Source organism: Rhagoletis pomonella, unplaced genomic scaffold (genome assembly GCF_013731165.1).
Source record: "Rhagoletis pomonella isolate Grant_MI unplaced genomic scaffold, Rhpom_1.0 Rhpom_scaffold_00003, whole genome shotgun sequence".
NCBI classification, from domain to species: Eukaryota; Metazoa; Arthropoda; class Insecta; order Diptera; family Tephritidae; genus Rhagoletis; species Rhagoletis pomonella.
The window spans coordinates 6,852,640-6,863,597 of NW_023458557.1; the positions used below are offsets into that span (position 1 = coordinate 6,852,640).

Sequence of the window (10,958 nt, forward strand, 5' to 3'; positions counted from 1 at the left end):
ACTACACCGTCGTTTCCTTCATATACGGTGTGTTGTCTTCTTTGATGATCACCATGTCACCTACGTTGATGTTGTTGTGTTGTGTCTTCCACTTATTTCACAGCTGAAGGTCAGATAAATATTCGCGGGACCACCGATTCCAAAACTCGCGTTTGAGGTGAGAAACAAGTTTCCATCTTGTTAATAAATTTGTTTGCTGCGGCCTACACGTTGGATCAACTTGGGCATTAAGGTGTTCTCCTATGAGGAAGTGGCCTGGAGTTAAAGCTGTTAGATCGTTAGGATTGTGCTGATTGGTCTGGAATTTAGGATTCCTTCCACCTCGATGATTACCGTGTCCAATTCTTCATACGTTAAGGACGCTGTCGAGGTGCTTCTTATTATAGATGCTTAGCTGATTTTACCGCTGCTTCCCATAAACCGCTAAAATGTGGAGTCCTAGGAGGTATGAAATGAAATGTTATTCCCTTTCCGCTGCACCGCTTTACTATTGATTCTCGTGATGAATTTCCATAAACAACGTCAGTAAGTTCAGAAAGGTGGTTTTTTCGCGCCTACAAAATTGGTTGCGTTGTCACAATATAAATTTTGACAATGTCCTCTTCGGATTATAAATCGTTTTAATGCACCAATAAATGCATCCGTCGTTAAGTCTCTGACTAATTCCAAATGTACTGCCTTTGTGCAAAACAACAAAATACCGCTACATAGGCCTTTTGTGGTTTCTTTCCCCTTATCTTGAAGTGAACCCAAAATGGCCCACAGAAGTCCACGCCTGAGTTGGTGAATGGTCTTGCCGGAGTTACTCTCGTTGAAGGCAAGTTCCCCAAAATTTGACTTATTAGTTTTGGCTTAGCTTTGGTGCATCTTACACAGTTTAGCAAAATTGATCATGCCAGCAATTTTCCCTTAAAAGGCCAAAATCTTTGCCTTGTGTATGCTAAGAGCGCTTGAGGGCCACAATGACGGTTTCCTTTATGGATCATTTGTACTAATAATTTTGCGAGTGAATTGTTATGTGGAATTAGCATAGGGTGTTTGGTATCGTATGCAAGTTCTGATGCTTGTAGACGGCCCCCAACTCGGATGATGCCATTATTGTCCAGAAACGGTGACTGGCTGCGGAAAGAACTGTTTTTGCGAACTTCGTTTTATTTTTTAAGGTGCTGAAGCTCTTCCTCAAAGTCCAATTGCTGCATTGTACGAACGATTACCACAAGCGCTTTTGCCAATTCGTGTACGGTCAAGGGAATGTCTGGCTGTGGCGATTGGTTTGTAATGTCTTTTTGTAATGTTTTGAAGGATCCATTGTGTCGAATGCTATAAAGTACGCTTCCTTCATGTCCAGTGGTTGCAACAACGCCTGATGTCACCCTTTTCCGTTCCATGTTGATACAGTCGTCGATTACTGATTGTACAAGATTAAGTCGGCCTAACAAGTCGTACCATGAGCAGTCCCCTTAAGCATAAGCATTTGACGTTTAATTTTCATACTCTCCTTTGTACATCTTACATACATACAATTGTTTTACAAATACATAACGCTAGGAAATCACGCCACTATACCGTTTGGAAAACATTCGGCGGCTGCTATAAAGGGCACTTTCAATAAAATAAAGTTTCTCATTCGCTTTGGTGCGTATAACCTATCATAAACGACCTTTTCATTTTCGCATATAGTTTTTGAGCCTCCTGTGAGGACTGACAATTGCGACCAAGTGCTAACTTTGCAAGTCATTAAAGGGTATTCGTCGGAATAATGGCAGCGATTAATTTGAGAACTGCGGCAAGGAGCTCCATTTTAAGAATTAAGGTGGAAGTCGAGGCTGAGGGATATGCTCCCGATACGGTGCAGATTGATTACACCATTAGCACGCTATCTGGAACCGTTTTTTGGAAAATCACCTGGCGTTAGTGGGCGAAGCGACTCCAGATGAATTGGATGCACACGACAAGTTACTTGCTCAAGTGGAGAGGGTTCACGGTAGTATCGTTACCAAACTGCAACGCATGCGAGCTGCTGTAACCACTCCGTCGAATGCTGCGCCCGTGCGGTGCCAATCAGAGCATCGTTTGGATCCGGTCAAGATTCCAGCATTTGATGGTCAACCGGAAGACTGGTTGATGTTTAAAGACATTTTCGAATCATTGGTGCACAATCGCACCGATCTTGACGACAGATATAAACTCAGTCGGTTGAGGCAATGTGTTCACGCTCAGGCAGTACCCATGGTTGGTGGAGTATACACGGGGGCCTACAGCCAGCTATGGGCCGAGTTGAAAAGGCGATATGATAATCCTCGGCGCTTGGTTGAGTCGCACGTGTATCGGCTATTTGACTTGCCGGAACATCCAGTTCTAACGCAGCACAACGTTCACAACATTATCGATGTGGTGCGCAGTACTTTACGTGCCCTGAACGTAAAGGGTCTGGCAACTGACCAATGGGATGCCATCGTTTGTCCCATAGTCCCCCGCAAACTACCAACTCCGGCTGTCTCACACTGGACGGTTTTATACCACGCCGAAACATTACCTAATCTGCAGAAAATGCTAGAGGAGATCGAGACTTACGCGGATACTCTGAGATGCGACCCTAATGTGTCACTCCGACCGTCAACAGCGCGTCGTGTGGCACAATCACATGTAGTTACCCCGAAGTCTCTGAACGCAACCATGAAATCGTCGCTGGCCTGTCCACGGTGCTCGGAACCACATCGCCTGTCAAGATGTCCACAATTTCGAGCACTGACTGTAGATCAACGTTTGAACCTGGTGCGGCAAGCATATTTATGCTATAATTGTCTCGGAACTAGCCACTCGGCTAGAGAGTGCAGCTCAATATCCTGCAACAACTGCAAACAGAAACACAACACCTTGCTTTGTAAGACTTCTTCATGCATCGGGAAGTTACCTGCAACCACCAGTGCGGCAACGCGACCAGCCCCCGCATTTGAAACATCTATCGGCGCCATTACGCCACAGGTTTTGCCTCGCATAGATGTGATGCAGTCTCTCCTGGCGTAATCTGAGGGGATCGTTCTTCTGGCCACGGCTAGAGCTCCACTTTTAGACAAGGTGGGGGAAGAAGTAGCCTGCCGTATATTGGGCGATATGGGTTCACAGGTAAGCTTCATTACAGAAGATTTTTCAACCACTTAAGTCTCCACAGAAGACGGAACACGGTTACGATAGAAGGAATTGGCTCTCAGAGGGTGACTTCGTCGCGTGGCCAGGCGAGCTGGTGATGCGCTCATACCACGGTGCCACGTTTGAGTGCACCTTTGAAGCTCATATCCTACCACAATTAACTTCAGAGATTCCTGCGTCGCCAATAGACATTAACCACTATCAACATTTGAGAGACATACCACTAGCCGATCCCACGTTTCACACTCCAGGGAGCATCGATGTTCTCATTGGAGCGGATATTTGGGGTATGTTCCCCCTAGGGGACACAATCACTGGCGGGTCTAAATAGCCGTGCGCCCTGTCCACCCGTCTGGGGTGGGTCATTTGCGGACCTGCGTTCCCACGCTGTACGTCGCTTCCAACTTTACGCGCGTTACCGAAATGCGTCGCGGAAGAGGAGCGACTAGATGAGATACTGCAACGTTTCTGGGAGCTGGAGGAGGTTGGCCGACCCCCAGCTGTTGACAACCTTAGCGAAGAGATTTTTTGTAAAACGGTATCGCGCAAAAGCGACGGCCGATACGTAGTACAAATCCCATTTTCACTGAATGCATCAGCTTTTGGCAATTCATATGTCAAGGCATTTAACCAATTGCTCAATCTTGATCGCCGCTTGAGTAATGATGATGAGCTACGTAACAAATATATTCAGTTCATGCGCGACTATGAGGCACTCGGGCACATGGAGAAGATAACACCGCAACCAGGCGACCCATTACAAGTTTATTATATACCCCACCATGCCGTGACGTCGAAGTTCCGGGTAGTTTTCAACACCTCTGCGAAGACAAGCAATGGCGTTTCCTTAAACGATACTCAGCTAGTTGGACCGCCCGTCCAGGATCCACTTGCCGCCATTCTTCTCCGGTACCGTCGTTTCCGTATAGCTATCACTGCTGACATCGAGAAGATGTTTCGGCAGATCGAAGTTGATTCCAGACATAGATGTTGGCAGCAAATTTTCTGGCGGGAAAGCCCAAGTGGTCCTCTCGGTGCGTATCAGTTAACGACGTTAACTTACGGTATGGTTTGCAGTCCTTTCAACGCGGCACGCGTCTTGCAGCAGTGTGTAAATGAAAACCAATCAGCGTTTCCTGATGAGGCTCGAGCGGCAAAGGCCCGAGATAGTATTCTGCGTAATTTCTATATGGATGACCTTCTTGATAGCATGGATACTCCATCGGAAGCTGCCACCTTAGCTAGAGACATCACAACGATATTGCAACATGGTCGGTTTAGACTTTGCAAGTGGAACTCGAGCGCGGCAGATGTTCTTTTCACATGTGGCTTAGGGTCGTCAAGTTCAGATTAAATTTAGGGGCCACTGATGCGAAAGTGTGGGGCCTGCACTGGGCTCCGATTACAGACGAGCTTTTTTTCCAAGTACGATTAGATGCAATCATCCCGGTTCCTACTAAACGCCAGGTGTTGAGCGAAGTGGCTAAAATCTTTCACCCCCTGGGACTCTTGGCGCCAGTATCGATGACAGCTAAGATATTGATGCAGTTGACATGGGCGGCTAAGATCGATTGGGACACACCTCTACCACCCCCGAACTCCGCAAGAAATGGCTTAAATTTCGAAGCGCTATACCAGCCGTCACGGATCTCCGCATACCTCGTTGGATCGGAATGGCGAAGTCTGTCAATACAACGCTATATGGGTTTTTCTACGCCAGCGAAAGGGCATATGAAGCCGTCATTTATGCTCGAAGTATTGAAACTGATGGGACAGTCCGAGTAGGGCTGGTGACTGCGCGAACAAAGGTTAGTCCACTGAAAGCTATAACCATTCCCAGGTTGGAGTTATGCGCTGCACACTTTCTGGTTACTACGATGGTGAGCGCTCGAGAAGTTCTTCAGCTCAGCCAAGACCAATGTATGTATTGGAGCGACTCTAGAATAGTTCTCTCTTGGATTCGTAAGTCACCAAGCAATCTGATGCAGTATGTGTCGAATCGGGTTGCGTACATCCAGCAGCATTCCAGTATTTCACATTGGCATCATATACGAACTAAGGAGAATCCCGCCGATTGCGCCAGTCGCGGCATAACGCCACAAGCCCGAAGTAGTTTATCCCTTTGATGGAAGGGGCCAGACGTCGTCTACGACGAAAATTTTTACTACGGACAATGCGACAACTCGATGATAAGCAACAGCAAGAGCATGATGCCGAACTGCGTGTGGTTCGGGCTCATCTCTGCACTCTGACGACTCCAAAGTTACAAGTACGGATTGGCGTGGGTTCCAACTCAACATTCATCCCACTACACCTTTTCAAGTTTATAATGAGAAAATGTAAATTCATATTGAGAAATTCCAAATTGATAATGAGAAGCGTAAATTCATATTGAGAAAGTACAACTTTATAATGAGAAATGTAAATTTATATCGAGAATATATAAGTTGGTAATGAGAAATATAAAATCATAATGAGAAAATAAAAATTGATAATGGGAAATATAAATTCATATTGAGAATATATAAATTCATAATGAGGAATGTAGGTTCATAATGAGAATATATAAATTGATAATGAGAAAATGTAAACTGATAATAAGAACATAAAAAATTATATCACTGAAGAGCTACAAGTACATTACTCTGGAGTCTGCGAGCTAATGTCGTGATATTAGGTGAATTAAAGCAAGCATCAAGGGACACTGCTAAAAAAATTTATAATATATACAACTCGAAATTACAGTTGGACAACGTATTTACGGCCCCGCTGTGTGTGAGCGCCCCCGTTTGCCTTTTTATGTGTAACACTTCAGCTGTGGTTATTGCATTAATAAAGTGGACGATTGTCCCTCTGGAAGCAGGGAGCTGTAGAGTGGCGCGGTGGCCAATTTTTTTTATCGGCAACGTGACATTCGACGAAATAAATTAAAATTTGTTTCATCCTTCCATGCTATTTGTTTACCACTTTCGGCTCGTATCAATTTGTTATCCTGCGAGTTCATGGTTATTGGTTGCGTATGGACTTTTTTGCCACTGTACAGATTGCCCTTGAGATAATTTGCCACTGCTGTGGTGCTCAATTCTACATTAAACTGGTTTTGTACTTTTCTTTTAAATTGTCCAAGGGTAAAACTGCAGTCACCTTCAAGCCACGATAACATAGTCATCATGTTGTCTTCAGCCAGCTTTTTCGGTCGCTTACACCTCTTGGTTTTGCTTCCGTATCTTCGCTAACACCCAGCGATAAGCCTGAGTGTACGTATTTTCTCATTATGAATTTATGTTTTCTCATTATCAATTTATATACATATACTCAATATGAATTTACATTTCTCATTATCAATTTGTATTTTCTCAATATGAATTTATATTTTTCATTATCAATTTGTATTTTCTCATTATCAATTTACATTTCTCATTATCAGATTATATATTCTCAATGAACTTGCACGGGGGGCGCGTATCGGGAATAACGCTCCGGTACAGGTGATAATGAATGGCAATAAAAACCAAAGCGAAATATTTGTTTTTTAGTATTTATTTAATTTAAAATATTCAGAGTCAGATTTCAATAAATATTGGTATAAATAACAATGGTGTTACCTAAGTGAAAGTGGCCTGGTAGCTGCTGGTCTGCTCGCGTTGATCTTCTAAACCGAAGTGATCTTAAGTATTTGCGTGATTTTAAATTGGACCGCCGGACAACAACCGATATTAAGGGGAAACTTAACGATAGGTTATTATCCGGCGGGAAACGTCAGTTAACGGCGCGAGTTAATCATAATTGGTGTGCATGTGTATATGTGTGTGCATACGCCTATATGCCAACACTAGGGCGGGTCACAAAAGAATGAAAATCTTTAGGTTGACGGCCTAAACATGCCGGCCCCCTTGCAGCAAGCAACATCTAACATTTATGCAGCAGCTACCAGCTCACCTCTGTACATGTGATTAAACTAAAAAAAAATTATGTGAAATTATTCTGGATATACATAACTGCGATGAGCCAGGTTCATCAATTGCCGCTGTATCGTTTCAATGGCCGTTTCCACCTATACTGCTGATTGAGGGGAAGAGAGGTAAAGGAATTAAGTGAAAGATACGTGGATATTTTCAGATGCACTTTTGTTACAAAAAAAACATAAATAAAATTCGAAATTCATGTTTGTACAATAAAAAAGGTAAATAAAATGTGGCTGGTAATTTTTCCAATACGTGCGGCAGACGTCTGAAAGCACGTATCCAAAGATTGTGCTTTGGGCCAACAGAGGCCCAAAGGGTGTCGGCAGAATACTGGGCATGATGATGTCGGCGTAGATATCCGCGCCGAGGACGATCCGAATCGGAGAGGACCTGAAGAATTTCGGGTCGGCGAGCCGAATGTGCGCATATGTCGCAGCTATGGCCGGGTCGACATTTTTAGGCGGTGATATTCGTCGGTAATTTTTTATTATGTGTGCATGGGTTTCCACCAGCTTATTTACCCCGTGCTTCCCTCGAATACTCAGTAGACAGCCTCTTTCCCTCCCCCACCGGGCTACCTTTCAGCCCAGCTCCCTCGGAAGGTCGCTCGATATTACGCTGGATGGTGTACAAGCATCTATCAGTGCCCGAACAAGGTGAAGTCTTCATCCTGCCTCGACTTTGATGATTGCCGTGGGTGAAATCGACACCATAGGTCGTAGCACCTCGGTTTGTCTCACGGCGCCGGCAAGGCCCATTCGGAAGTTGTTCGGTGCTCTGAGTTGGCGAGATCGTGCCACTATTCCTCCCTGGTCACGATGTTTAGTTGGGCCCGGGGTTAGCTGGTGTGGGCGGAAAGACCCGGTTTCCACTCCGCGGGTTCGTCGCGTCTGCTGGCGTGATCGGAATGACCTAGTTTCCAATTCAGCCACTCTTGTCGTCGTGTGATGAAGCGGAGGTTGGAAAGTCCGAGTTTCCGCCCCCCTGTCATTGTTCGGGCAGAGAGTCCTAGTCTCCGCTCCGGATTCAATACCGTCTCCAGTTTCCAGTTCCGGACGGAAAGACCGAGTTTCCGTTCCGGATTCGGATACATAGATGGAGATCACGTCAAATTCGTCTTCTTCTGCGTCCACCTGTTGACTCCAGGGTCTCCTATCGATGGGGTCCAGATGAATGGTGGTGTGATGCTTGTCGTGACACCGGCGGTTTCTCTCCGCACTAGTGCAGTTTTCCACTCGATGAGTTATTGCGAGGCAGTTGAGGCAGTATTGCTTCGCGAAGCCGCTCCTCAGGATTTTTTGCCCTGTAGACCGGACACAGTCTTATCGGGTGTTTGCCGTTGCATAAGCGACACGATTGAGGATAGCGATGTGCGTGTTGTGCCGCTTTTTTGCGCAATTGGGTGAAGCAGGTCATAGTTGCTGCAATAAATGGGTATATTTTTACGATCTGTTCGAACCGAAAACCATTTATTTAAATATTGCTGGGTGGCGAGTATTTTAGGTGGAAATTCTCTATGCATTTGGAATGACAAATTTTTGTTCATGGGATAAAAGCAAGATTCTGTAAGTGTGAATGTGGCATTATGTGGTTACTAATTGTATTTCATAAACTTCCGCATGTGAATAGGGTATAATGGCTGAGTTGCGATCCATGAAAATGACAAGTGGATCGCCCACATGCCACGCATTCCATCATACAGGGATGCATGACAAGATAAAAATTATTTATACCACACGATTTAGTTTTGAGTGAATTTTTCTTTTAAATAGTTAGACCTTGTAGTGCCAATGTGGAAACCATACAATGGATTATTATGGAAACCATACAATGGATTATTTTTATGAATAACTTGAACTGCTAATTTCGTCATTATCCATTCAAAACTTCATTGAATGAACCTGTCGAAATACGTATTAATCGACATTTGGAGAGTTTTTAGCCATTCTCGCAACCCTACAACTGGCCTGACACCCAAAAGACATTTGGATGCCGCTGTAGGCGATACTCGGCTAAAAACAGGGTAGCTCATATGCAGCAGAATTCATAAGTATAATTGCAGAACCGTTTGGTTATAAAATACATAAATATCATGTTTGCTTATGAAATTTAGATCAAAATGTGTGATAGACTTATAAAAAAATTAATGCATTGATATTTGCTTATGACAATACATCTTTAAGTAGTTATAAATGTATTTATTTTATTACAACTAGCGAGTGAAACTGAATGTCGAAACGGTTCACTAATTCGAGCTACCTTACTACGTTCGCTTTGTGGAATGTATGTATGTAGGTACATTGGTACAAATGTCAGAAACCGTTCAATGGAAAACATGCAAGGAAACATACAAGGCGAAATATATTTCATTGCGAAGAACATCAGAATGGAGTCAATGGATATCTGTATACCTACACGGCGAATTCATATTCTTTTCAATTGCAATATTTTTCTGGCTAGGCCTGGGTAACGGCGCAAAGTTTTTGGCGCTGACACACTACCTCCAGCGCCATTGTCGGAATCAGCACAGTGTGTTGGCGCAATGGCGCCTCTTCAGGTTAAAGCTCATTTCCTTTATTGCTGCACGCTGCGCTAAAGTGATTTAATACAAGGTTATAGTTATATTGGTTGAGAAAAAACTCAAGTATACCCAAGTTCAAAACTCAAAAAGACAACAAACCAATCATTTTCACATTTTCACAGAAGACAGCGACGAATTCTAGCAACACCACCTTGTATAAATTCGCCTTGTGCTGTACATTTTACAAGAGACACTTCTATTTCGGGTGTTCTTTGCTGGTTCTTTGCGACACCTGGTGTTGTCAGTGTTCCGGTGTTTAACTAAGCTGAATTAATACAAGGTGGTATCGGTTGGGCAAAACCAACTCAAATATACCCAAGTTCAAAACCCAAAAATACAACAAACACATCATTTTCACATTCAGAAGGACCGCGGGTAATTTTAACAACACCACCTTGTAAAAATTCGCCTTGTGCTGCACGTTTTATAAGTGACACTTCGCTGTGTTCTTTGCGCCGCCCGGTGTTGTCAGTGTTCCGGTGTTGCTGGCGTCATAGCGTCACTGAGTTGTGCCAATCGGTATCGACGACAGTAACTCAGCTCTCGGTATCAGCGCAATGGCGCGGCGCCGCACTGTGTTACCCACGGCTATTTCTGGCACGCGGCGGTTGCGTAATCGTAAGGTTAGGTGAGTATGCGTAAAATAATAGTATATATATGTTTCAATGTAATTTTTTCTCAATTTGTTGCTTGGCATATTTTCAGTTGGTGTTATTTTCCGGCAATTAAGACCAACATGGAGGTCTTTGATGTGGGGCGTACGTGCCTTTGCAGATAGTGTGGAAAATCCGCGTAAGCGTCCCTACCGTTGGCTTTTAAGAGATCCAGACATAACAAGGACCATTACGCAGGCAACAACTGGCATCGCATCAATACAAAACTCACTGCTCGACAACGGCCCGTGTATAGGAACAATTCAACTCTCAATCCATATTTACCTAAAACCAGCCTCATTACGAATTTAAAATTTAAAGCCATGCTACTGCGACTCTAAGTACGCTCACTTTGGCATCTCTGTGTCATTGGCAAAAAATGTCGAGTCCTATCAGCGTTTACATGCGAGAATAACCGAGAAATGAACAGCCACGTTGAGCAGCTTATAAATGCACACAAATGCGGTGAATATTATAAAAAAACAGGCGAAACCACATGTGTATGTTAATTCTTGATTTCATAAAGGAAAGTATATCATAAATGCACTCACAGAATAAATCTCCAATCAAATATATGTATGTGTTGCCAGAAAAAAAGTTCGGTTTTTT

General features: G+C 43.9%; 1 protein-coding gene across 1 annotated transcript; it reads left to right on the forward strand.

Annotated features, from left to right (window-relative positions):
* Window positions 1–2,010: 2,010 nt before the first annotated feature.
* Window positions 2,011–3,027, forward strand: LOC118736000. Its single transcript, XM_036466105.1, has one exon. The coding sequence runs from the start codon at window positions 2,011–2,013 to the stop codon at window positions 3,025–3,027; it is 1,017 nt and encodes a 338-aa protein (XP_036321998.1).
* Window positions 3,028–10,958: the final 7,931 nt, after the last annotated feature.